Below are 27,948 nucleotides of genomic sequence, written 5' to 3' on the forward strand. Positions count from 1 at the left end.
CAAAAAATGCACTGAGCCAAAAGTGAGCTTAATTGTGCCTTTTGTTGGTCTTGTGTCGAGTTGAGCGTATTTATCGTCTATTGTGATCTGCTGAGATTTGTGTGTCCTGTCATAAAACTCATTTTTTTAATTGCGCTGAATCACATGTTTTAAGTAAAAACGATTTCTCGGAATTTAAAAGTCTTTGCATGTTTTGAGCGCATCGAGTTTATAATTTTAAATTTATCATTTACATAATCACGAAAAAAGCTATGAAAGACTTTTGTTGCCTGTATCTTAAACGTGGCTGTTTGTAACATATTCCTTATTATCTTTCACTATTAATAAAGTTACTCCAACATCATCCAACATAAATTATTACAAAACATTATTTAAAATTATTACAAAAACATTACCAGGAAACATAAAATTAATTAATTATCATCGGCTTCGATGTTTACTAATATGAGTCTCAAATAAGTAAATAGTCCAGAAATATATATGCATGTATATAAAGTGTATAATTAGTTTATTATAACTCTATGGTGTTATCTTTCCGATATACCTTTGTTTTTACTAAACTTGATCTCTTATTTTTGTACATAATTACATAGATATAATGAACATAATAACACGACATAATTACATAGATTACGGATATCAAAAAATATTTGTAATTGATATAATAAATCCTTTCTTTTCACATATCCTTGACTTAATACTTAAATGTGATCGAAGTAAATTGTTTTAAGTGTCTAGTTAGAATTCATATTGATAAGTGAAATATATATAAAGAAAAACAAAGATTTTATCTATATATAAGTATGTATCTATATTATTCAGATTGTATTTTAGGTACAAATCAGTCGTGTTTATTTTATTGTTGTTCTTAAGGAGACAAATTAACAGTGTAAAAATTAAATTAATCAAATGAATTAAGTGGAATTGTTACCTAATCAACTTTCTCCAACTGAAACCTAATATTATTTAACAATAATTTTTAGCCTATAGACACAATACTCTGAGCTTAGTTGAACAACAAATGAGCCGCAAAACTGAAATTGAATTAAGTTCAAGAGTTCAGGATGAGCCATATGCCCTCTATTGTGGTTTTTGAGTGAGTTGCCTTGATGGAAATGTCTGAAGTGAGTTGTGAGTACCCGTAACAGTATTCACACTGACACTCACACTCATACTCATAATGCTAATCCCATCCCCATCTTATGCAATGAGTCGCTGATACAAAAGCGACGTTTTGGCGTGTTCCAGTGGACCTAATGCCAAGCTCAAGTCATCTTAAGTTTTCACACGCGTCCCATACACAAAGAGAGACGCGACAACAGCACAAACAACAATAATTAGTTTGTCAGCAGTTTGCCTTTGGTCTCCGGCAGGAATAGTCCCAATATGGTAAATCCAATGGCGCACACACCGGCCGACATATACATGGTGGCTGCCAGACCAGGGCCAAAGATCATAAGTGGATAAATCTTGAGGGAGACGAAAATGAAGCAGCTCAGTGTAGCCATGCATAGAGAGGTGCCAATGGAGCGAATCTGACGGAAGAAAGTATTTAAGTATTCATTGAGTTGTTATATGTATACTCTGGTTGTTGTTGTCACCTTGGCCGGCAGTTGTTCGATGACAATAACAAAGATCAGCGGTATGACACCTATGGACGCTATAAATGCCACCCAGCACATCAACAATAACGACAGCCAATTGACCTCAGCCAGAAACTCCTTTGAAGCCAGATTTGCGAGCAGAGCAATACACAACTCGCCAATGCCCATGCCCGCCATGGAGGTGAGCAACATGACACGGCGTCCCAGGCGGTCCACAAGTGCAACGGCACACAAAATACCCAGGACTTGAGCTGCACCTACCACAATGGTGCAGGTATTCGCCTCTATTTGCGTCTCTAGCTGTTTGAATATGTGCGAAGTGTAGTTGAAAAGAGCAAAGCTGCCCGACAGCTGATTGCACACGAGCAGCGTAAAATTGAGCCCAAAGATCTTCAATGTGGGCCAATTAACTGTAATGATATGCCATACCTTATCAGGATGATGTATAAATTGTAATCTTCAGCTGATTACTTACAGAAATCTGTCCAGTTGACACGTTGCCTGACTCCGCCGCTGAGCACTTGTTGTCGAAACGTCTCGAACTCAATTTTAGCCGTCTCACGTTGAGCTGACTCATTATCTGAGTCCAATACTGGCAGATTCTTATAGAAGTAATATGACTTCTCGGCCTGGGCATCACGGCCTTGTCGCAGCAAGTATTGTGGCGTCTCTGATAAGCCGATGATGGCCAACAGATATATAACTGGCAGGGCAATGGCAATGCAAGGCATAAGATAGTAACTGAGATAGGAGCTCATGGTAAAGCCGATAATCATGCCAAAGCTAACATACATCATGGCCATGGACGATAATGCGCCGCGTATACTGAAAAAAAGTTAAAATACCCCCGAAACCTCATTATATCAATTGTATAAATGTAAATCTTCATGAACGTAAATCATAATTTTCACTAAAAATTACATTATGTTCAATTATAAAATCTCACTTAAAAATAATTGACAAAATGAATCAAAGTACTCACTTATTATCGGATATTTCAGCTACAAATATGGGTAAAACCACATAACAGCCGCCACCCGACACGCCGGCTAGAAATCGTCCAGCATATAGATACGTCACATCTTGAGCCGAATAGATAAGAATCCAATAGATCTACATTATCAAATATTAGAGTAATTGGGAAAGCACTCTGAAATAAAGGCATTATATCTACCATATTGGGAATGGCCAACAGGTACATGCACATTTTGCGGCCGAGTCGATCCAGCAATAGGCCAAAGATTATATTGCCCGTCAGCGCACCCAGTCCGATCAATGAACCCACCCAGGAGGCCTCATCAATGCTGATGGATGTACCCAGTGGAGTCTCCTCGGAGCCCAGAAGTGGCAGAGATGGCGCCAACCAACCGACGCCAACACCATGTGTAAGCGTCATGATGTGGACTACGATTGTGAAGCTTTGATAATTACACTTACACTTCAATTCGAATTATACACAGAAGACAAACCTGTCATTGTGGCTATGACCTGCCATCGATAACGCGCACTAAATACACTCAACTTCTTCTCGTTGACACTGTAAACCATTTTGTTAAATTATACAAAATATATTTTCTATTTTAATTGTTTTAATTAAACGTGAAGCGCTTAATTAATATGCACGGTTCTTCATCCACGAGCCTACTGAACATTCTGAATGGGCCTTGTGCATGTTTTTATAGTGGAAATCACGATCTCTGATATTTATAAATACTCCATAAAACGCGTCACTGAGATTAGATAGGTGTTGGTTTAAGTGCTCTTCCGCTCTATTCACAAGAATACGGCTCATCTTCCCAAACGTGAGAGCTTCCAGTGGTAATTGAGGAATTTCGTTTATTATGAAAAACATAACTTCTGAATTCAAAACAGATCATTTTGAAAGCGAAATAAAGATAAATCTGTGTTTATATTTTTAATCATAAACAATTGGCTTGTTACTGTAAAGCAAAGTTATAAAATAACAGTTTGTTATGACAAGCGATAAGAACGTTGTAAAGGTTTCTATTACACCATATTGTGATAAATCATTTTAGAGTAAGTGGAAAATCTGGAAGGCAACTCATTTTTTTTTCATATTTCAATCAATAAGACTATCTTGTAGGTAATCCAGGCTAATCTATGTTAATCTTAAGCTAATACGCATATTAAGGTGAGTTATTTCCGCTTCTTTTCATTAGAAGTAGACTATTTAGTACATAATATTTGTAGTTGAGTCTGCAAATATAATTAATGTTGCTTCAAATTGTTCACCTAGAAAAGTTATTTTAAGTAATTTGTGCTCCAGCGTTGCTTATCAGACTTTACAATTTAGTTGTTCAGCAAATATAGGAGGAAATTATGGCTTTTCCCAGCAAATTATATGACAATAATATAAAACTCATTAACTTAAAACATGTCTATGACTCGTATTAGCCATAAAGTCAACGACTTGACAACAGACTAAGAGAGAAGGCGCATATCAAATGGGAAAAATGTAAATCAGCAAGTTGGCCATTCGAAGATTTATTGCATTGATATTCACAAATCCCCTCCGATCGTGTCACAATAAATGATTTTCCTGTGATCAAGTTATTATCTGTAGTTCCTGCACTCTGAAAGACATCATCAAAAACTTGGCAACAACTCTGCGGTCCCACAAATCCTATGTCGATCGATAATGATGGATCCCTGTGCTACCAGCTTGTTGGGATTTCTGCCTCTGATTCGAACTTGCATAAATCTTCATTGCATTTACATTTTTCTTATTTTTGTTTTTGTTGCGTTTAACTGGCGGCTGGACTGGTTGCCCCACGTCGTGATTCGTGGTCAGAGTTGTGTAGGGTCAGAGTTCAGGCCCTCAGGTTTGATGTGCAGTTTGTAAAATGCTCAATAAAAGTTACATTTTTGTTGTTAGTCTCGAATTGAGTAGCCATAACCCAAACACAACGTGCCATATTATGTCTTCGACTCTCTCAGCCAATGCAAATTGAATTCAATCCAGCAAATACTCGTATTTCGAGAAGGGGGACTCAGTCAGGTTTTTTTTGCCAGCCGACTACTACATAGATCTTTCATCATTAACAAACAATTGTTTTATAATTTGAGATGTTAAACTGTCGCCTTTCTATGGGATGATCTGCAAACAGTCGTTTGGCTATTTCTAATCGATTTGTTTAAGCTGTCATTGAGATTTATTTTCACTTGATTATCTGGAAATATTCACATTGACATTCCCATTGAATGATGCGCTGATATCGAGTCAACTTAAAGTTTACTTTCAGAGCATTAAATTGACAATTAATGATGTGGTCTTCATTAAATTGGCGCAATATAAACCCCTTTTTGGATACCAGATAAGATCTGAGACATTTTGATGGAACATACATGAAATACGAGAGTTGTTTATTTATCAATCAAGAAGTCAGTAATAACATAAAGTAAAATTCAATATATTTTTATTTTAAACCAATTTAAATTATTCGGTTTTATATTTCAAAAGCATTTGAGTTTTAATTTATGTTAAGTTATTTCCAGCTTTGCTTGATTTAATTAATTAATTATACTTATATGAAAGTCATACAGCCGTTGGCTTTAATTTTTTTAAAGCACAAAAATGTTTATCGCCCTTAAGAACCAAAATAAATCAAAACGTTCATTCTAATCAGAAATTTTGATCTTAACAATTTTGGGATTTTATTCAGAATGAATGAGCCTCCAACGTTTTTGGGCATACAGCATAATAAAGAATTGCAAAATATTTCAGATTCTTGCTGTTGGATAAAAGTATAATAAATTGTCTCTCAACATAAAAAATACAAGTATATATAAAAGGTAGGGCAATAGTTCAAGATAACAATACGAAGCCCAGAAGTTACGTTACTTGGCCTTAGTACTTGTATTAATTAGATTAATTGCAGTTAATCAAAAATTAGTTAAAGAAGCTGATAGAAATTTAACAATAAAATCAACAAATTGCTATTGCCAGCGCTGAACTAGAAAACCAACGTGGTCTCTTGCCGCTGCAGAAATGATGGCATGAATGGATGAGTAATTGAAGACAGCAGCAGCAGCAGAAGCAGAAGACAACAACAATAATAACAAAAGTACAACGAGTACAAATCCGTTTTTTTATTGTTCTCATGCTGTGACTGAGGTCTGAACATGTTGACAGCAGGGGCGACAAACGACTGCCGACTACTGTGTGTGTGGGTGCAACATGTCAGTGGCAGATACAAAGGGTATCTGCCAGATACTCATACCACTAGAAGCTTGTATACTCACCTCATGGAGGCCATGTGCCTCCAGCCACACCGAAAATCGCACGTTTCTATGCAAATCTTCGTTGCTTTTCAATCATCAACACGGCAACAGCAGCAACAACTTCTCGCTTCTATTATTTTTTCGGGGATGTCTGTGGATCTGTTGGGTCTGTTGGATCTTTTTGGGGGCTGTAGGTAATAATTATCGCTTGCATTACGTATCTCGGTTGCTTCTCGCTTTTGTTTACGGTGCCAGCGTTGCGCCTCTTTTCGATTGTGTGGCAATCTAACTAAGCTGCTGCCATAGAAAATGGGTGTTAAAATTAACGGGACTTAAATGGTTTTTCAATTTTACAAGAGCCATCGTTGTCTTCCATTCGATTGCAAGAGCACAAAAAAAAAATAATGAAAAAAAAAATAAAAAAGCAGAAGCGCCCTCATTTCATGCACTTTGATGGATAGTTTGGGGTTAAATATAGGTTAGATTATGGCTTCTTAACTACTGCTACGATGATTTGACACTTTGCAGTCGGCTTGCACTTAAAAACCTACAGCAAAATGGCAAAACGACCTTTTAAGGTTGTTGCTCAATGATGGTACATCAGATATGCAACTAAAACGGTCGAATGTGTGTTAAATGAACTGATTGTAACAGCGAGTTCATTGTTTAAATTGCCAAATATTTTCAAACTTATTCTTCGCTTCTACTCAATGCTTAGTTGGCCTTTATCCTTGGCACAGTCGAGCTCAGTGGACGGCAGTCCACACTAAAGGCGAAAGCACACCCAAAAATACCTAGTAAATGGGTTTTTATATGATCACATCAAATGTCCAATAAAAACGTACCTCTCAAAGAGAGAATCTTTCACAAAAAGTTCTAAGTCGGCGCTTTTATATGTATAATTATATATTTATGTCTATAATTATAAATGAAGTGTTCGCCCAATCAGTAAAATAAATTATTTTCATTGTTTCGGCAAATGTGTTAAGCTATTAATCAATCAATTTATTAAAATCGCATGATATCTGTAAATAGCAAGTAGAGGTGCTTCAACTGAGGGCACTCGACTAGGAGATTCCCTGTAGGAAGCTTTTGAAGCTAAAATAAAATATTGTTACAAGCTTTGGCACAAATTTATGCTACCCTTTTTACACAGGGTATAAATAAATGCTCAATGTCAAATAAATATATTAACGGTATGTACAAGAAGCCATAAAATGAAATGCAGAATAAACTCACTATTAAAATCACGTTAAGCATGCACAGCAAGTTCGTTGCTGCAGTCTTTCGTTTTAATTTTTAGGTGATTACCACCATCGCTTCTGACAATTACCCGGCGCTTTTATTAGAATCCAATGATGATTCGTTCATGTACCAGCAGACAGACAGTCAGACATTCAGTCAGTCGGTGCTGATGGCTGGAAGTAGATAGCTCCTACTACTGGCAAATTCGTGGGAATATTTGTGTCTGCGATTATTTAAGCATTTCCTATACCAAAAAGATAATCGAAGGCGCGATGAATGCGCCGTGTAATGCTGCCATCTGCATCGCGTGGATGTGAAGCTGGAGATAGGGAGTTAGAGGTGAGGTTGCAGAAGGAAGCAGAAGCTGTGCAGCTAAACTGAAGCCAAAACCTAAAACCGAACTTAAACTGAAACTCAAACAATAAGTTATGCAATGGAGGCGCTTGTCGGAGCTCAGCGTCTCAGTCAGAAATCACTGCGCCCGTCATCGTCAAGAAGCTAGCAAATCATAATAAAATCTGTCCACTGTCAAGTCTTCAGCTGTCTTCTCTCATTGGTCTACCCAGTGGTCCATAAACAGAAACAACTTCAGTCATAAAGTCGTCACTGACAGCGTTTCGAATCAATAATTTGAAACTTATTTTCCCTCTCTCCACCGGCTGACAGTTGGCCCTACAAGCGCCTCCATTAATGATATGTCTGGCAGCTTCCCTTTCTCATCACCAATTGAATGCGTCACTCGAGTGATTTCTGAATTATGATGAAACTAACAAATGTTGTTTTGGTTGTATTCTTTTTTTTTTTTTTAATCTAATAAGTCCTATCGGATATGAATAACGACAGTATTGAGATTTGATTTATTTACAGGTTTTTGTCATTTGTTCAGGCTTGTGAATATTTATCAGAATACGATTTTTTCTATATGAATTATTTCCAAAAGGTTAATAAACTTTTTAATATAATTTTGGTAAGAAATTGAAATCTTACATTATTTTTATCTTATCTTATAATTTGCTCTGTGCTTACGGTTAATATTTAAACAGCAATGTTAAATCTTAACAGCCTTTGTATGCCTGTTAGCTATATTTAGCAGAGGTTTCAGCTCTCTCTCTCTCTCTCGCTGGCTGAACAGCTGATCGCTCGACCGGTTGCAAAGTCAATTGTATTTGCTTCTTTGAATTTACGTTTTTGCTTTGCTTTGACTTTTGTTTTTTTGTTAGCCTGGCTAACATGGAATTGTTGTTGACTTCGAGGAAGATGTTCGCTCACTCGGGTTGGGGCGAAGATTTGCGGTAGCTTCGGCGATTTGCCGACTGATTTTCTTGCTGTCTTTACTGAAGTCTCTTTGTGCGTTTTCGCTGGAGAAGAGTGCGAGTCGGGCGACTAGTGGGAGCGCTCAACTACTAAAGTTGGACGCCGCATTTGCCAATTGAAACATTCAAATGTGAATACCGTACGGGTGAAGACGTCTTCTGTTCGGATTGGCTCCTCAGTTTGTAGTTAAATTCACAATAATATAAAAATAATTTTTATTGAAATTCAAAACTGTTGTGTTTTAAACGAGCAAAAACATATTTTGTGAATTTTTTCAAGCATATTTCATAAAGTGCTGTAGCTTGAAAATATAGTGATCAATTTAAAACATAAGAATTCTAATTTTATGAACTTTAATTTAATAAATAAGAGACGAAAATTATAATTGCATATTAATGTGTTTCTGAAAAAAAAAAACTAATGGAGTGAAACGCGATGAACTGTTCTGCCTTTTCACAAAATCACTTTAAATATATTTTGTAAAATAAAATACGATTTTTGTTCAGCAAGTAAAATTAAAATTAAATTTATTTACATGTTTAATTTTTATTTGAGTTTTTTTTTCTAAGCTTGTAAGTTTTTTTTAGATTACAACATTACAACACTAAAATACATTGTGATTACACTAACATTTATTTGATGATCCGACCTTACAAATTTAAAGTGATTTTGTTTTTTGGCAAAACTACAACTTAATCGTGATATTTGTGCATTAGACAAGCAAAACCCCATGGAGACATAAAAACGAAGTAACCAAAAAAATCAACATTATAACTAATATTCCACGAAGAAACCAAGAAAAAGAGCGGAAAACTCTATAATAATAATAAATAAACACCAAACTCAAAGCAAAACATATTGCTTCACTCACGAAACTGAAAGCAAAACCACTTTGTGAGCACAGGAAGAAGTTGCTGCCCCAGTTGCTGCCACAAAAAATTTGACATTGAGGTTGCTGATGCTGCCGCTTAAGGGTAAGTGAATGCTCTGGGGTCAGGAATCTTGTAAGCTACTGAAATGCTTAACTATTTGCTGCCTCTCACAAATAAGTCTAGTTGCAAAATGATTTTTTACTTCTGTTAAGCAATTAAAAACTGTGAGCTAGCAAAGTGTTTTTAACTTTTCTTTAAATTTAGTTTACAGCTGACCATAAATATTATACAAGGGTTCTTCAATAGGTTTGGTATTGTCACTTAATTGTTAATTGACGTTTTAGCCAATATAAAATGCTTATTCATAACTAAGCTTTTATGACTAAATAATATTTCAAAGTCATTACAATTAAAAGTCAACGACAGCAGCTTCTTGTTGAATTAATTAACTAGCTGCAATCAGCATCAAATAGTAATTGTTTAATTTGTTCTAACTAAATCTGCATAAAATTCACATATATCATTATTAATAAATCAAAAATCAGATTCAATAACAATTAAATTGATCGCATAAATTTGAATGTTTTCCCGTATTTAATTGTTAAGTTTTTAGTGTTTCTGCAAAACTCACCGCAATAAATTTACCATGGCAAAATTGCCAAAATTTTCAGCAGCTGAGTTTGGCATTGTTATTAAAGCAGCTGAGATAATGCACAACAGTTCAAGGATGCACAGCAGCAACCGCAGCTAAGAATGAATGCCTTGAGGCATTTGGGGCGTAAGTCCGCTAGTTTCTAGGCAGCTGCAGTGCTTGGTTAGATAATTTGAATTGCAGTCGACAAAACTCACAGCTAAAGCGACAGCAGAAACAGAAAGTACTTACTTGTGTAGGAATTAGGAAATGCGGCTTAAATGTCAAGAGTTGCTACAGTTTTCAGCCTTGTGGCGCAAATGAACAAAAGAAAAGCGACGCGATGCGATGCGACGTTGCCGAAGACATTGCTTAGCCAAGGAAAATACAAATTTAGGCCAAATGTGTGACTTAACATCTTTCACATCACATAAACACAAGCACACACACACACACACACACACACATACATAGATCTGCACACCCACACCAAACTAAGGTGTTTAGTTATTTTGTTTTATGTGGCAGGGGGTTAAAGTTGAGCTGGGAGAAAGAAATAAACTTCGAAAAAAAAAAAAACAAAAATAGCTGCTTTAAATGCAAGAAAATGCTGTAAACAATATAATTTTGCTGGATGTTGCTGTTGTTGTGTAGCTGGTGTTGCAGATGGCCAGATAAAAGTTCAAAATGCGAATGTTGTTGGCTCGAATGGCTCTCTGGTCTAACTTGGTCGACTTGGCTCTGGTCTGGTCTGGTTTGCTCATTAACGTTGCCAGCAAAGAAATGGCAAATAAATTTAAAAGTCATTCAAGCAACAATGCCCAAAAGCAAAACTTACCCTCCACTCCACTCCCCCAGCACACGTCTCTCAACTGGGAGTACACCCCAACAACAATCAGTAACAACTACAACTTTGTTGTCTTCTATTTTGGTTGTAGTTGATGTTGTTGTAATTTCTGGTGTTGTCGCTGCTGCTGCTGCTGCTGTTGTTGTTGTTGTTGTGTTTGTATTCATTCAAGTGTTGATGCGTTAACTGGCGCTGCGTGCGCATCGCTGAAAAGCCAATGAGCCGCATCTATTGCCGTACAGAGCACAGTCCGATCAAGTAAAAGTAACCTAATGTATCTTTTCCTTTTTTTGCCTAGACATCTAACTAACCTTACGATTGTTGCTAGCTTTTTTAGTGCCCATCTTTAGTGATTAATGAAGTGTAAATAATGTACATGTTTTCTGCTTTTGATGCTGCCACAAGATTTCAACACATTCTAAGCGAACTGGCTTCGAGTTTCTGTTGTTTTGCTTAATATTCTCCCCCTTCCATATACATATGAAACGCACGTTGTTTTGTTGCTGTTGTTAGTGTTGTTTTCATCTCATTGTGTTGTATTCTTAAAGTGCGCAACAAGTTTGCTTTGTCTTGTAGCCCAAGCTTAGCTTCATTACAACTTATGAAAACACAAATACTATGAAATACCAAAGACTTTGACAACGAACTTGCTGGCTGCCGCAAGCAAGCAATAAAAACAACAACAAAAACAGGGCAAAAACAAAGATAAACAAAACATCAGCAAGTTTTTGTCATTTGGTCAAATGTCAGCTACGCTTAAAGTGTAATAAATAAATCATTTGTCACTTTTTGTGGCTTGCTCCTTTTATTATACTTCGCTGAAAAACGAAAGACTTCGACAACGAACTTGAACTAATCCATGAAATACATACTTACTTTTCCTACCAGTGTCTATGAACTTTAAGATGCGTCAACTCATATTGAGCAATTTATGGTAAAAATGTTATTTCGAAATCAAATTGCAGTTTCTTACAGTTTAGTGAGCGTATAATTTAACTGCATGCGTAAAGTGTTCAGTTAAATCACGATCTTAAATATGATCATTATGTGCATTTAACAACTAAATGCCAAGTTCTTAAATTACAGCAGGCAACTTAACACACACACTCGCAGTCACACTCACAAGCTGCACATTCATCAAGCCACGTGCGTTGCAAATTGCGTAGCCACATTGTAAGTTTAAATGGAACCCGCTTGAATGATGGCGTCCAGCTTGAGGCTTGATATACGGGCAGCAGCAAACGGCTAAATGTCAGACCAAAATGCTGACCTCCATGCTCTGACAGGCTACATTTGCGTCATGCCATTTTAGGGCTGCCATCCAATGGCATTTGTTTTAGCCATCTACAAATTTCAGACTTTGTCCAACTCTGATTTATCGGCTTTTGAGCATATATAATTGATTATTCGCAATTGGAGCATCTTTCTTTGTTCTTGGCTGCCATCCATCCATAATATTAACTGTACTACCTCCTGGCAATAACTCAATGTCATTTAATTCTGAGCTGACGTCAAAAAAAAAAAACTACAGCCCGCATAGCAAAATGTTCAAAAAAAGATAGAAAGAGAGATTATTAATTTTTTTTTCTGTTTTAAAAGTTAAACAAAATGTGCAAATAAAAGATAAGCAAATAAAATGGGATCTTAGAATTTAATAATCTTAATTATCGGTTTTAATTTGGCAATAATATACACAAAGAATATGCTTGAATCTAATGCGGGCTAAAGAACAAGTTTGATGCTTGAGATCTTTAAAGTTATCAAATTTGGTTTTGTCTAAATGCAAAATGGTTTTTACAGTTATTGCTCTTGGTTGAGAACTTGTTTTGAGACAGACATTCATACATACATATATTCTACGCCTCATCAGGATTTATAACAAGCAGATGACATCACCAAGTCAAAGGATGCGACTTTGTTTGCGATAAGTATCACGCAGTCAAGCGATGCTATAGAACAGGTTCTTGGTATTATGATTCATAATGATGATAACACTCATAAACATATGAAGGTGTAGGCACAGTAGGTGGCTTAGAGCTATGCGCCTAAGCTGTTGTAAAAGATGTCGTAGAATTTTATGAGCTGTTCATCTTTATATTCTTATGAATTGTTAGCTACCTTTCAGTTCCGTTTGGGTTTCGTTTCCCAAGCTGCCGTCATTGCCGGTAATTTTAAACTGTCATTGCCAACGAATAGACCCGCACTTGTACTTAGGAGGAAGCCGTCAATGATTGTCTATTAGACCACTACTTAAGTGGGCATCATATGCGCGGCCAATTAGAAACGCCCAGCACGAATAGTATCATAAATCAAAAGCACCTATAATTCCGCATTCAATTTTTAATATTGTTGAATCGTCTCTTTTTTCAACTCTTGATATGCTTGGGTAGGTCATTTTGATTATGTGTTTGAAAGACAATTAAAAGTGCGAAGGCAACAAATGACAAGAGCTCTGAGTAGTCATAATCTAGCCACTTTGATGTTTTCGACAACTTGTTGTCTTTGTCATCAGCGAAGATGGAAGACAGCAAAGCAAAGTCAAGTTCGTTGCCTAAGTCTTTTGTTGTTGATGGATGCTTTTAGAATTTTAAGAGGAGCACAATAACTAAGTTCAATAAATAATTATTTTTATATTTTATAAAAAACAGACTTTCCATTTTATACGTAGATCAACTTTAATTCAATTTAAAGCGCATTTAACATAACTCTTCCCCAATTTTGGCATTCTTAAAGTCAAATTAATTAAGAGATTAATTTCTCATATAATTTCCGCTTGTACTACATTTTCCGCAGTTAACACACTGAACTCCAACAAAAGTAACAATTATAACAACAACAATGCGAAATAAAATCATAACAAAGTGAATATCAAAAGTGACTTTCGTTTACGTAGCGAAGTCAAAAAAAAATCAGAGAAAAAGAAAACAAAAACAAAGAAAAGTATATATACAAAAAATCAGACAACAGCAGCGGCGGCAACAAGAAACAATTACTCCAGACAATAAGCGACTAATTCGCAGCTTCATCTCAGATGTTGGTGGCGTATGAGGAATATATCTATACAAGTATCTGTATCTGCACACACCTTGGGCACTCGCCTGTGTCTGTGTGTGAGTCAAAAGTGTATAAAGATGAGTGCGAGTAATCATAAAAAGGCCATCATGATGAGGAAAAGTGCGCTGGTGTTGTATAAATTAAAGAAAAGCTGAATAGCAACAAAAGCAAAGAAAATTGCTGGCCATTGTTGTTGGTTAATTAATCAGCCGCTGCATCATGAGCAACAGTAGGAGGAGTTTCGGAGAAGCTGCAGCTGATTATTTAACCAAGTGACATAAATCTTAAATTTAGGCACGTAAAGAAAAAACACTGACCTACATCTTGTTGGTGGTTCATAAATTAGATATCGGGCAAAATACCAAAGAAGGAATCAAAATGCAATGCAACAGTTGTTACAACTTTTCGGATTGTGGCAATTTTCGACCAGACAAACTGGCGGCAGAACAACGCCAGACTTAACAGCAATTACCTATTAATTGTTGTTATTGTTGTTGTCGTTGCTGCGACTGCTGCAATTGTTAGCAGCGTAGCTGGCGCCGCCATTGGTTGTCATAAATTGCGCTGATGCTGTTTTCGCTTTGCCGGCAGTTGCCACATTTCAATTGAAACTGGTGCTGTTGTTGCGGCTTTTGTTTGTTTTGGTTTGTTTTGTTTTGTTTCTGGCGGCTTTTCATCTTTAATATTTAGTTTTCACAAAGACACACTAATATAAACCGAACTAAGATGTGCAATAGTTTTATATGAAACAATGATGGGTCAAACAAATTTAAGAAATTTAAAATTTTATGTATTTTAGTAATCTTGTTTAAAGTTTAAATATTTCAACCAACATTTCAGTAACAAAAATCATTTTCAAATTTTCAAAATTTACTTATAATTAAGGTTAAGACAAAAATAGTAACATAATTTGTTTTTTTTTTTTATAAATTCGTTTATTTTGTCTATTGTTTAGAACTTCAATCATAAAGCCATCATTGTTTAGAATGATGCGATTTGTTTTGAAATTTTGTTTATATAATTTATGGATGTTTCTTCATATATTAATTTGTATAATATGTAATAATATTGTCTGCTCCGAAACACTATTTAGTTTGTCTTTGTGAAAGATTTATAGATACTTTGAAACTAAAATATATACTTAACTCTATTCACAAAATAATCCAAGCTAAAACTTTCATGTGATTTTGTCTTGCGTCGTTAAAAAACAGGTTAGTTGCTTGAGATTTTTGTATACACTTTATTGTTTGGGTCATTTGATTTTATTCTTGTTTTCAAATTGCTTTTGGCTATATATAAAATGATTATCGTCGTTTTATGATAAGTACAATAAATAAATATTTAATTAAGTAATGGTAAAACTCGAATTCTTTAATATGAAAAGACATATGTGTATTGTAAAGACATCTTTTGAAATTATCCTCATTTTTCTGACGTTGAATAATAGTTATGAGTAAATGATACTCAAAGCAATTTAAACAACAAATATAGCAGCAGGTTATAATTAAAATGGTTAAACAATAACAAAAATAAACATAAATATAGCATACGTAATAAAGATGAGCGGCAGAAAACAAGTGTTTGCATTTCCAACATCATAAAATGGGTCGATTGTTGGTCAGCGAAGCGAGCCCATAGCGGTAGGCGGGCAATTAGCGCCCTCTAGCGGGCGGTCCATTGCCCGGAGGCAGACTTCGCATGAAATATTGCTGCGGTACGGTGACCCAAAACAAGGAAAAATCTAAAGCGTTAAATGCATTGGTTTGCTTTACAAATCACTCGGCAATTTGTTGGACCACAAAACTGAACTGAGTTCCATTTGCCACTGCGCACGAATGATGTATAATTTGGATGTGGCCGCGCGGTGGGCGGCACTGTGGGCGGTCCTGGTTGGGGGCAAGTGTGAAACAGCAGACAGGCACGCTGGCACGAAGCGTCGAAGTGTCTTTTGGCATCCACTTTTTGTGCCCCGCTAGACAGCACACAAATTGCAAATGAGCAGAACACAAAAACTGCGCTGCGGAAATGCACAAGAATTCTTGTGAAAAAAGAAGAGAGAAAAAAAAACAAAAACATACCGAAATCGTATCAAAGTCAGAGCATACCAAAAAAAGAAGAATTTGAAATACATAGTTGCCATTGGCAAAAAAACAAAAAAAAAGACCATTGCATATGACCTCAAAATCTATTAGCACGTCGAACTCTGGCGGCTATGAAATGCAATCGCAGACGCCGCCCCTTTGGGCAATTTTTTGGTAAATTTTTCGGCTGTTGAAAACATTAATGTCCAAAAACTGTGAAGTTGCCCCAAAGCCGCAACACCAGCAGCAGAAATTGCAGTGGCAACAACTGCAACTATGCAGTTGAGCATCTGAGCGGCTGTCTGAGCATCTGAATCTGTGGCACGTAGGTCAACGCATCAGCTAACCGCATCAGATTCCCCCTCCTGTCGTCTTCGCCGTCTGGGCGAGCAGTCAAGTCTGCCTGTTTGCCTGTCTACCTGCCTATCTGACGGCCTTTAGCTACATCTTCAGAACAAGAAAAAAAATAAAAAAATTTGTTTTGTTATTGCAAAATGTACATTGTACATGGTTTCTTTGACGCATATTCACACCTGACTTTAAATGCTTGGGAAGCCGGAATGAAGTTACTTATTCTAAATATGTGTTAGGCTCTATTATTTTTTTTAAACGTTTCTCAAAACATACATATAAAAAATCAAAAGTTATTCTACAATTATATATAATTATTATTAGTAAATAATAACGATGTAAATTTTATAATTTATGCGTTTCTTTAAAAGTAAAAAGTTATTTTTAATGAAATATAGAATGAAAAGTATACATACATGTGTAGAACCTGAGAAGCAGAATACTTAATATTTACAGCTTTTTTGATATGTAAATTTTTTATTTAACTTTTTATAATTTAACGAAAACAAGCAACAAAACCAATAATGCCAAATTTATTATTTCCATCAGTTTGCTTAATAATAAACAGTTCAAAGCCAATTTCTGGTTTAACAGAATAATTTTTTTTGCGTTTTTAAATTTATGTGTCAAGGTAATTCACTGCTTCATTCGAACAGGATTCTAGAGGAAACACCCTTTACTTCTGTTACAATTGGATTTGCCCTCTATTTGGTGTATATTAGATGTTCTATAACTGTGGTCGAAAAATATATTTTGTTCTCCTCTGCAATCTACAGGCTCTTTATTCTGCTTTGTACATGCATTTACCATTAACCTTTTTTTTTATCAGTTTTGTATGTACATAGTATCAAAAACCCGTTGAAATAACACATTTTAAGCGCCTTTCATACTGTGTTATAGGCATTTGTTTATATTTAGAAAGGCGCATCAACTCGAATTCGATGCGTATATATAATCAACATGTGCTTAACCCCAACAAATAAATAATAATAAAAATTTGCTGCTGGCATAATCATATATTCGTTATCTTTGCACATGATTAACCGTATTTGGCATTTTGCCGCTAAAGTGAGAAAAAAAAAAAAACAAATAAGATGCAAACAGAAACCAAATGTTAACCCGATTCACAGACCTTACAACATCTACCGTTAAATTGCCGTTGTTTATACAAAACATTTATTTATTCAACTTAATTATAATTATACTTAAATTATGTAAATATTTAATCGCATATCAAGCACGGTACAACTTTGAACACAAATAGAAGGTAAATGCGAGTATAATTCAAATTGTGCATCGCAATTGTGGAGGGGATCTAGCTTCGAGGTGATGTCTATCAGGCAGATGTACCAATATGAAATATGCTTTTAATTGCTCAGAGCTGGCAATGCTTATCTTCTTTCTTTGGCAAAATCCTCTCCAAATGAACAAATGAACGTCGTAGACGAGCACAATGGTCTGGACTTTCAAAACTTCAGACTTTGGTTGGGAAACGTTAAGCAAGTTGAGTTGTTTCTGTTTTATGCATTTATAATGTCATTTTTCACACAATTAATTTAATGCGCAGATAGCAAAAATATAAATGTGTGTATAAAAAAACACTTTTAAATGTTTAACATTTTAATTTCGTTTTGTTTGCTTTTGCAAACATTTTGTGCCAAAATGTGACTTAATTGCTGGGCTATTGATACTAAATTTAATAAATTAACATTAATTAACGATGTGAAAGTGCTAAAATAAAAGACTTAAGCTGCGAACTTGAACTTGCTTTTGATTTATTGATGCTGTTACTACCGTACGCAATCCTGCACATCGTTATATTCATATACAAGATTCAACTTGGTCTACCACCATTGGGCAAATAATTGCAATGTCCGCACCTGCACAGCGACGCTCCCATGTTCCAGCCGATATCAAGTTTTAGCATTTTCGCTGATGTTTATTTTATAATCTTTTTTCCATTTTTTTTGTGATTGCAGTGAAGATGCGGCAATTTTATGCAATTTTCACAACAGGAATTGTCAGCGATTCCCTGTCTGCGCCTCTGGCTGCCGTTTCGTAATGTGCAGAAGGTGCACATTTCGCATGCCTTTTGCTAAAGGTGAAATTTTTGGTGGATTTTAAAACTATTATATTATTTTGTTTTTTTTTTTTTTTTGCTTATGCACAGGGGATGTACATCGTCATATTGAAATGAAAACAATTTATCTTTCTTTGTTTTGCTAACTTCGCTCAGTAAGCTATGCTAGCCCACACGAAGCTGGTGCAAAAGGTTCGACTTGGAAAAACAACATGCGGCGCACGAGATAAAAATGGCAAAACAAATAAATCAAATCTTTAAATAACACGTATACGACATGCTGCACAGTGCCAAAGCCGAGGTAGAGCCTCTGCTAAAAATATTTGGCTATGCATCGGTATGCATGCCTTAGTTTCAGTTACCGTGTGTTGTTGCATGCAATTTCAACACTTTGCCAGACAACAACAGAAAATACAACAAAAAAAAAAAACGAGAGAAAAGAGAGATGATAAAAAACAAATGCTTCCTTCATGTCAGCGCGGCAACCGTAAAGGTTAAGCGGCAACTTGACAAAAAGGTTAAAACGATTTAACAGACATTTGACAGCCAAGTCTGAGACCAGACCCCACCGATTGAACGATACATTCACTGAACACCCGCATTGCGTCCTGGACTTCACCATATGCTATACGTGTACATAGTACATATGTGTGGGTCTATGTGAGAGTGTGTGCTTAAAGGCGGAACAAATTTTTTGATTGCCGAGACCCTCGCCTAGGAAAATGCAAACTCAGTACCAAGTCCCCAAGCTGTTTGCCGGCTCTGGCGTCTGCTCATTATTATTTTTATTGTGACTGCTGCAAACACCTGTTGCCTTGGGCCACGTTGACATTTTTTGTTGTTGTTGCTTGCTGCTTTAGCCAGCTGATAATGATTCAGCAGCATCAGCAGTTGCAACTTCCTTATTTGTCATTGTAGTCTTTGATATTTCGATTTGTGTTTTCTTTTATTTTTCATTTTTTCATTTCACTCTTGCTGAACAGTCTGCGATGTGTCAGGTACCAATTTATCATGTCTGGACTTTCTGTGAAGATGATTGAATTGAATTTCTCGTTTTTTGCCATTGAGTTTGAATTGTGTAAACACTTTGATGGCAACTACCAGTAATAATTAAGTATTATCGAATGACTATACAATTGACATAATCAAAGTTAAGATATCAATTAGCTCAAAAAAAAAAATATTAAAAAAATTAACTTTAAAAAAGAAATATGAAGTTTATAAAAATCATGACACTATGCAGGTTAATCTATTGATTAAAGATCTGAAAAATCCATCAAATAAATGAAATTGGAAATTGATAAGCATAAACATACTAATAGATATTTATAAAAATGTCTTTTTCAATTTAGTTATTTTTATGTACGATAGAAAACTATTTAATCATTATAATAAATATCTTGCCAATAAATAATTTAATTTGATAAATTCATCATTTTTATACGAATTAATTTTTAACTATGCAGATTGAAAAAGCTCAAATCGACCTTCTAGAAACTACTCGTAAATAAGAAAATAATGTTTGCAAAAGTGTTTTGTGTCAGTGGCCAAACAAAACAAATTGCAGTCAATTTCCATTTGCTGATGCCGTTAGAAAAACCTTGGCAATGACAAAATCTATTCGGGTAATTGCAAATTGAAAAACGTGCTAAAGCAAATCCAGCGAAACTAAATATTTAAGAAGCATTAAACTTAAAGTATCACTTGAACTTTAAATTGAATATACAGCAATTTGTTTGAAATGAAACTCATTTTATTATTATTTTCTAATGTCAGGTGGTTACGTTGTTCGGTCGGCTTCTTGTTTAATTTCTGTGTGCTTTGGGTTTTTTGATGAAATTAAAAATTAAATTTAGTTGTGAGAACAAAAAAGTGGTAAACAAGAACCCATCCAAGGCAATCAGCTAATTTAAATACAAACAACAATTTGAGTCTGGCGAAGAATCCACCGAGACAATGCATAAGATTCGCTTTCGCAAAAGAATAAAGTGAAACCACAGCCGCAGCCCCAAATCCCCTCCTTCCCCAGCAAACGCTGCAGTTCCCCTTTAGCTAATTGAAATTTATGTGCACACCAAATGTATTTCAATATCTTCTTTTTTATTTTTTGTCAATTTGTATTGTTATTGAAAACCACATAATAAGTTGGAGAATCTTTTACCAGAAGAAACTGGTAAAGTTTTGCTATACGAGTTTAAAATAGAGCTTTTGAAATTGAGATTTACCCAAACCATTGAAAATTGTTTAATTGAATACAAAAGAGTGTCACTGGGTAAGCAGGTTTGTTCGCTCGACTTGGCTCTCTTCCAGTTGATATTGTTTGCAGTTGTGCAAATTAAAACAATTATTTGAAATTATGCAAAGTGCGCAGCAACAAAAACAACAGCAGCAGCCACAACAAAACCAAAAACAACAGATGCATAAGTGAGCTGACGGAAGTGACAACGACGCCAAAGTGAATGTCTGCAGCGACTGACTGACTGACTGACTTACTAACTGACTAACTGTCTGAATGACTTAGTACCTGGCACAGCTGTTTTTCATTTGGTCGACCCCTTTGCCAGGCTTTATATTATTTTTATCACACATACGCCCTGTGGCGCCTTGTCTATCATAGATTTATCTGCCCATCAGAGGCTGTATTTAATCTGTGGGTGTGCAAATGCATTATGTAATCGATATCTTGTACCTTTTGTCCATGCAACGCGTACTCTCGCACAATTATATGTTTTTGTTTATTGTTTTTGGGTCTTGTGTTTTTTTTTGGGCTCGTATAATTTCTATTATCTAATATGCCAGCGCACATCAACTCATATGTGATTTAACTTGTCATTTGGCATCCCACGAGCTTAAGCAATAAATATTCATAATTTTGTTAACAAGCTAAAAATAAATTTTCCCATTGTTTACTTTTAGGCATTTCAGTACACAAAATGCGGCGTACACAACTTAATTTGCTATGCTGTGGTAAGTTTTTAAAATTAAAAAATGTATTTTATATAAACAAAAATAAGAAACATGTGTCATAAATAATTTATTTATGCCAAATTTTCAAGGGTTTATTAAACATTTAAATAAGCTATAAACGTGAAAGGCAGTTTCATTATTGTTTCTCCTTGAAAAGAAGTCGTAATATATCTTGCTTAATTAAATTGTTTAAGAATAAGGGTAAATATTTAATAATTTATTGCTTAATTTGTTGATGGATATCTTGATTTGTTAAATATTAAAGCTACGCCCTCAGATTGCACAAGCGCAGACATCCTTGACCTTGTCGACTCATAAGATTCCCACAATATATTTTCACTAACGGCACATTTAAGCCAGGCTGAAAGCGACGCATCGCTTCGTGGTTGACGTATTCGCACATGCGTGTCAACGGCTTAACGTAGGCAGCAAATGGGCAAAAACTTAAAAAATAAAAAAACTGGTATAAAAAACGGATTGCGTTAAAAGTGTCTTTGTTTAAGCCGACTTTTTTTGCTGTGGCGTGCGACAAAAAATCTACTTAAATGAGAAAAAATCTTGATGACCAGAGATTAAATGTGATTTTTGTTTGGACTTGATGTTAATTAATGGATCAACCCAGGTGAATGCCTGGGAAATGCCTAAGACATGGCACTTTGACACGCCGTTGACCCAGACCCAAAAAGACAGATATTTACTTAAAATAACTTAGTAAAACTAACAATAAAGACAAATTTACCTATTGAACAATGGAAATAGTTGTGTAATTGCGCATCTCAATAAAAGTTGGCAAATGTTACCTGCCCCGCTGTGTGGCACACGAATTGCGGATGAATTTCCAGCAAACATCGCTGCCACATGGCGTATGGGTAATGATGCTCAATCGCTTCTTTTTTTTTTGGGGCGTTTCAATTTTGTGCGGCGTTGCCAATCAACGTCCGCAAATTATAGGCAATTGTTTAATTATATAAGGCAGCAACACCCTCGATAAAGCTGACGCTTCGGTTACTGATTCATGGACAGTTGAATGATTCAGATAATCACGACGATTATGCAGCAATTGAACCTTGAATCTTGTGGTTATTTTGGCTATTGAATAACTTCGTCAATTGAGTATTTCTTATGTCTTGTGGTGTCGTCTTCATTTCAGCTGCTAGTTTAGTTGTAGTTCATCAGCAACTTCTCTTTTTTTCTCTTCATCTCATCTCGAACATTTAATTGTTTTTATGCTTTAAAATTTAATTATTGCATTTGTGGGCCTGAGGTCAGTTACTCTAAGTCTTGGTCTTAGCTGCTGATGAGCCACCTCATCATTGCCGTCACAGTGACAGTCACAGTTTTGCGTAATTCGGCAATGAGTATACAAAAGTCAAGGTCCATCTAGTCCAGTTTTGGAATTAAATCTGCTCAATGTCGGGAAGCTTATGCTATTAATAATAAATGTAAAAAATAATACTATAAATGAGTTGGTACTGCAATTAGCTCTATTTGTATGCATATGCGATTACTAATAAAATGCCAATGACACTTGTTTAAAATATCAACTTAACACATTCAGAAATTCAAAGTGTAGTAATCTAAATTGATGTGTATAGCACTTAATTGTTATCTTTTGTGATAAATAAATTTAATTAGCAATTAAAATAAACACATTTATCTTGGTAATTTAATTCAGATAATAATAATTACATACATTATTTTTAGAATTTTTCTTATTTGACTATTTGTAGTTTTTTTTAAGCTTCATTTTGAAACAGTGGAAAAATTATACAAATTAATTTAGGTACCTTTATAAAATAATTTTAGAGTCTTGAAAAATCAAGTAAAAATGGAAAGCTATAAAATAAAAATTAAATTTTATTCTGTTGTATAAAATTGAGCCAAGGTTACGTTACTTTTGTATGTTTGCCGTCTTGGTTTAACAGGGTTATAAGAGGTTTTATTACACCATTAATTGATTGATTTATACGGTCATTTATTTAAGTACTTAAATTAGCTTTTTTTTAATTTTTTTTAACAAATGTAATTGAGTCATTATCGACAGTTTTATTTAATCAATTTGGTTACTCTTTTACAGCGCTTTTCCTGCTGGCATACTTCAGCCAAACATGCGCTGAAACCAAGGTAAGCCTTATGGCATATTTGCCATTCCATGAATGCTGATTACTAATCCCTAGAATTTGCAGTACCGCACGCCGGCTCGCATCCTGGCCAAGCAGACGGGAGCCACACAATTTGAGGAGGAACGCTACGAAGCACACACAAATTGCAATGAGCACAAGCATCATTTGAAGAAGCGTGCCTCCGATGAGGATGTGGACTATGAGGTTTACCAAGGGGTTGTGGGTCGACCAGGCATCGATTTTCCCATCTATCCTCGCATTCCCAAGACTACATTCAGTTGTCGATCATATGGAAATGGCTACTTTGCCGACATGGAAACGGATTGTCAGGTGTGTTTAGCTGAAATTAATTACTAAGAATTGTTAATTGATTTAAAATTTCGTGCAGGTCTTTCACATTTGCGAGGAGGGACGCAAGATCTCGTTCCTTTGTCCCAATGGAACCATTTTCCAGCAGAGCGAGCTCACCTGCGACTGGTGGTTCAAGGTCAATTGTCTGGGATCCTCGGGATACTATGCCGAGAGTGCTGAGATTCTAAACAAACAGCGTGTCCATCGTGTACGTCCGTCGGTGCCAGTGCAGGGCTTTAACATAGTTGGCGGTGGTCTGAACATCAAGCCAAAGGTGACACCTGTTGTGGGCCAAGCTCGTGCAGCTTCACGTCCTGGCAGCAAGTCGGATAGACGCATCGATTCCACAGAGGATCTCCATGCATCGATCGAGAGCGTTGACTTTGACGATGTGTCGGGAGAGAAGCAGCGAAAGGTTCTGCCGAGCATTGACAACAACAGCAATGATCATGAAACACAGATCACAGCGGAGAGTTCATCCTTTGTCAGCGGCACCAGCAAACGACGCAATGGCAGCAGCAACAACAACAACAACAGCAACAACAATAGCAACAACAACAATCCCAATAGCAACGATGATGCATCCGTATTGAAACCAGCGCGCAGTCGTAGTGGCGCCTCCCAGGAGCGCAGTTCCTCATCACGAGGAGGAGTTGGTCACACTGAGTCCCGGGAGCGTGCCCGGAATGGACAGCGTGGACAGCAGCGGTACAAGGATCTCGATAGCGAGGAACAGCACAGCAAGGAGAAGAGCAAAGAGAAGCTATCGCAGCAATCGTCCCTCAAGGATAAGCCAGAGTTCTACGAGGCACACTCGATCCGTCCCGTGCAGCATACGACGCCCTATTACGTTCCCAGCAGTTACTCCACGGCACGTCGTCTGGAGCCCAGCAAGTCGACACCGTTCTATACACCAACCGTACCCAGCATCTCCAAGTCCAAGAGCACCGAGGGCAAACTGAACTACATTAAGGGCGGACATGCGGCGACCACGCCCAATCCGAATCGTTTTGGAGTTCCTGCCATCTCAGGACTCTTCCTGGAATCCTCAGTTGCGCCGAAGAGTGCCAAGCCCACAGCCAGCGCCAGTGTAGAGTTGGACAGCACCTACAGGCCAGTGATCATTGGCATGCGTCATCACTACGATGTGGCTGGCTCCGGAGAGCTGAAGCGTCTCTCTCCGCCGGGCATCAACTCCAATGTGGATCAGATCCCAAAGAAATTGAGCGAGAGTCGCGATTATTTGCCCACAACACCACCGCCCTCAGCCACCAGCAGTGGACCCACCTATCTGCCCAAAGGGAATGCTGCACCCAGATCAAATGTAGCTGCAGCTGGTGGGGATTCGCTGCTCTTTGCACCCAACCCTGTCAAGGAAGAGTCCGTGTATCGCAATGTCCAAGACATGCTGAAGACTGTGAATCTGCTGAAGGATAAGTTCGAAGATGTCGAGCTGAATGCACAGCCAGCAACGTCTGTCCGCGCTGGCCTGGAGATACCGCCATCATCTGGCCCGGATGCCCTCGTCTCACTGGCCAAATACTTTGCCCAGGAGCAAAATGAGTCGGGCAATGCCTTGGTGAAGCCGGAGAAGCATGGTGTGCACACAAAGCTCTCAGTAAAGGCGCCAGCACCCATTTTGCCCACACCCAAACCCTCGGATACCACAGTCACATTGACCACGTCCGAGATACCTCCAGGCATAAGCGAGAAGGCGGATGACATCAAGCAGAGTCTGTTGAGCGCCAAAACTATGCAAAAGTATAGCACATTGTTTGGACTGAAGGCGGCCAAGGGACGAGGACAGGCTGAGGGCGAGGCAGATATCAGCACGGGATTGCTCTCCGCTCAGCTGAATGAGACTCAATCTCCGGCAAAGGGAGCGGACTATCAACCGTTTCCACAAATTGGCACCACGGGCTCCACAATTGGCGCGCTGGCCGAGCAGCCAGAGTCTCGCAAGATTGCCCAGATCTTCTCGAATGCCTTGACCGACTATTTGGATAATCCCAGCAACTTCCGTGCGGAATTAGCCCGAGCTCGTCCAACCGAGCCGCCAAACTTTAAGCCTGTCACTACGACGGATGCTTCGTTGTTCAGTGATGGCACCGCCAAGTATTATTTACCAACGAAATCCTTACCGGAGGTGACCACACCCCAGAGCATTGCTGTTGAGATAAATCACAAGTTTGACTCTACGCCTGCCCCTGATTACTCCACGACCACAGAGCTGTACGAGCTGAGCACCAATCGAGGACAGAGCTCGGAGCTGGAGCTTTCGGCGGAGCTGTCACCGCCCAGTGCCGATTCCGGTGAGGGTGAGTTCCTCCAGCAGCAACAGACGCAGTCGTTTGTCAAGTCCCGCAATGATCTGCTGAAGGATGCACGACCACAGAAGCTGATCACAACACACAAGCCGACTGAGCATCCGTGGGCACTGAAATCTCAAACGGATTTCCTTGATCCGCTGACCATCAACGATGCGCTGATGAAGGAGCAGCGTGGCACCACAACGACAACGTCATCGCCCTTCACATATCTGCCCAAATTGCTGGGCAGCACAACCACGCCCTCTCCGTCACGCTACGAGTGGGATGACATCTTCCGGAGCTACGATATTCCACGTGATGCATTGCCATCCAGTAGTGGACTGCAGCGTATTGCCAATAAGCTGTTTGGCGGACTCAACGAGCAGGAGGCACTGCATCTCAGGAATGTTATGGCCAAGGCGGAGCACGATCGTCAAGTGCTCAGCTTATTGTTGCTGCTAATCCAAACCTGCGATGATCATAATGGCAAGGCCCTGGAGCGTTCTCGCAAGCATCTCCTGAATGCGTTGATTGACATCGACAGCAAGATACCCAGCAAATTGGCTGACCGCCAGAAATTGGAGCTCGGCACTCAGACGACAACGTCACGGGTGCCGGTCACCACATTCCGGCGCAGTGGTGACTACTACACCAGCACCACGCCGGGCTACACGTCAACCACAGAGCTGCCATTTTCCACCAGCACGACGGCGCCGGGCAGCTACGAGGAGACCACCAAGTTTGAGATTCATGTCGAGGATGTCGACGATGTCGATTTGGCGGCGACAACAGTTGCAACGCCGTCGCATCCCGAGGTCAATTCGGACCGTCGGGCATTGGAGCTGCTCAAGTCATTATATTCGCTGGCATCGAAGTTCAGCAGCAGGCGATAGATAGGGTTGCCAATGCCAATGGTTCCCGATTCCTAATGGCGGCGCTTGGGCAGGGTTACCAGCGCTTCGGAAATGCTTAACTTTTAGTCAACTCAACTCTATTCCCCCGATTCTTCAAAGCTCAAAACGAACAACTTAAGTTCAAATTTTAAATTGAAATAAGTTTTTTAATTAACTATTTGAAATTGTTTTTCCTTCTTATTATTTAACTTTTTGGTTTAGCCAATGCAATTTTCGCAATTAGTTTGTAAATATGTAAAAGTCGGAAACGAATTACTCAAAATGAAATACTCCTGAAATACTCCCAGCTGTTGGTAGGAAAGCTCAAAATACTCTTACAAATTACAGTATAATATCATCGAGTTGTATTAAATTAGATTCTTAGTTGTAACTACAAATACGAGAGTACTTCGACCCTGAACTATAAACAATCCACATGCCCATATGTACGCGCATGTTCTTATGCCTTTCTATCTTTGTAAATATTTATTTAACGTTAATAAAGTACATATAACAATAAACACACATTATCTTTTATTGATTTTGGTAAAAAGAAATTTGGTATGCACGTCAATATAAAAGGATATCATTATAAAGATTTTTATCACTTCAACTCCACTACTTGATATTATAAACACAAAATATAAAGAGGGTTCGAGAAAGTAAATCTTATTTCAGCAATGGAGAAATTCAAACAAGTAAGAATGTTATAGTCGGAAGGTATTCTGCGCCAAACTCTGACATTTTAATTTAAATTTAATTCAGGTTAAATAAAAGGATTTTAAATAGTTTACTGTAAAAATAAATCAAAAATACTATATTCGCTGTAGCAATATTTAACTACTTCCACTTGATAATTTTTTGGATGATCAGTCAAGTTCATTTAACTGATTTTCAAAAGAAACCGACAACTAAACTCTAACTTTATTCTGAATCAAAATTGAAATATTCATATTTTTCCATCACTGTCAAATTTTTTTCATA

At 37.4% G+C, this 27,948-nt stretch overlaps 2 protein-coding genes and 1 long non-coding RNA gene across 4 annotated transcripts; 2 read left to right on the forward strand and 1 right to left on the reverse strand.

Annotated features, from left to right (window-relative positions):
• Nucleotides 1–1,203: 1,203 nt before the first annotated feature.
• Nucleotides 1,204–3,244, reverse strand: LOC117790566 (facilitated trehalose transporter Tret1-2 homolog). Its single transcript, XM_034630046.1, has 6 exons — nucleotides 3,074–3,244; nucleotides 2,779–3,008; nucleotides 2,587–2,717; nucleotides 2,080–2,429; nucleotides 1,602–2,014; nucleotides 1,204–1,535 (listed from the first exon to the last, which is right to left on the reverse strand). Exons 1-6 carry the CDS (start codon nucleotides 3,150–3,152, stop codon nucleotides 1,338–1,340), a joined length of 1,401 nt encoding a protein of 466 aa, XP_034485937.1. The 5' UTR covers nucleotides 3,153–3,244; the 3' UTR covers nucleotides 1,204–1,337.
• Nucleotides 3,245–8,444: 5,200 nt separating this feature from the next.
• On the forward strand, nucleotides 8,445–9,159 carry LOC117792084. 2 transcript variants are annotated; one of them, XR_004618142.1, is made up of 2 exons: nucleotides 8,445–8,587; nucleotides 9,122–9,159. It is a non-coding gene; the product is annotated as an uncharacterized LOC117792084 (long non-coding RNA). The 2 variants fall into 2 exon arrangements; XR_004618143.1 differs by having other exon boundaries at nucleotides 8,544–8,590.
• Nucleotides 9,160–9,347: 188 nt separating this feature from the next.
• Nucleotides 9,348–27,485, forward strand: LOC117790789. Its single transcript, XM_034630347.1, has 5 exons — nucleotides 9,348–9,379; nucleotides 21,238–21,288; nucleotides 23,366–23,412; nucleotides 23,475–23,741; nucleotides 23,800–27,485. Exons 1-5 carry the CDS (start codon nucleotides 9,364–9,366, stop codon nucleotides 26,962–26,964), a joined length of 3,546 nt encoding a protein of 1,181 aa, XP_034486238.1. The 5' UTR covers nucleotides 9,348–9,363; the 3' UTR covers nucleotides 26,965–27,485.
• Nucleotides 27,486–27,948: the final 463 nt, after the last annotated feature.

Source organism: Drosophila innubila (genome assembly GCF_004354385.1).
Source record: "Drosophila innubila isolate TH190305 chromosome 3R unlocalized genomic scaffold, UK_Dinn_1.0 2_E_3R, whole genome shotgun sequence".
Taxonomy (NCBI): Eukaryota; Metazoa; Arthropoda; class Insecta; order Diptera; family Drosophilidae; genus Drosophila; species Drosophila innubila.

Bases quoted from the DNA above. Each gene is read 5' to 3' on its own strand.
- LOC117790789 (XM_034630347.1), top strand. The intron at 23,413-23,474 runs GTAAGCCTTATG...TAGAATTTGCAG, and splicing joins AAACATGCGCTGAAACCAAG to TACCGCACGCCGGCTCGCAT. The intron at 23,742-23,799 runs GTGTGTTTAGCT...AATTTCGTGCAG, and splicing joins ACATGGAAACGGATTGTCAG to GTCTTTCACATTTGCGAGGA.
- LOC117790566 (XM_034630046.1), bottom strand. From the start codon at position 3,152: ATGGTTTACAGTGTCAACGAGAAGAAGTTGAGTGTATTTAGTGCGCGT. The intron at 2,718-2,778 runs GTAGATATAATG...TTGATAATGTAG, and splicing joins TGTTGGCCATTCCCAATATG to ATCTATTGGATTCTTATCTA. The intron at 2,015-2,079 runs GTAAGTAATCAG...ATATCATTACAG, and splicing joins TGTCAACTGGACAGATTTCT to TTAATTGGCCCACATTGAAG.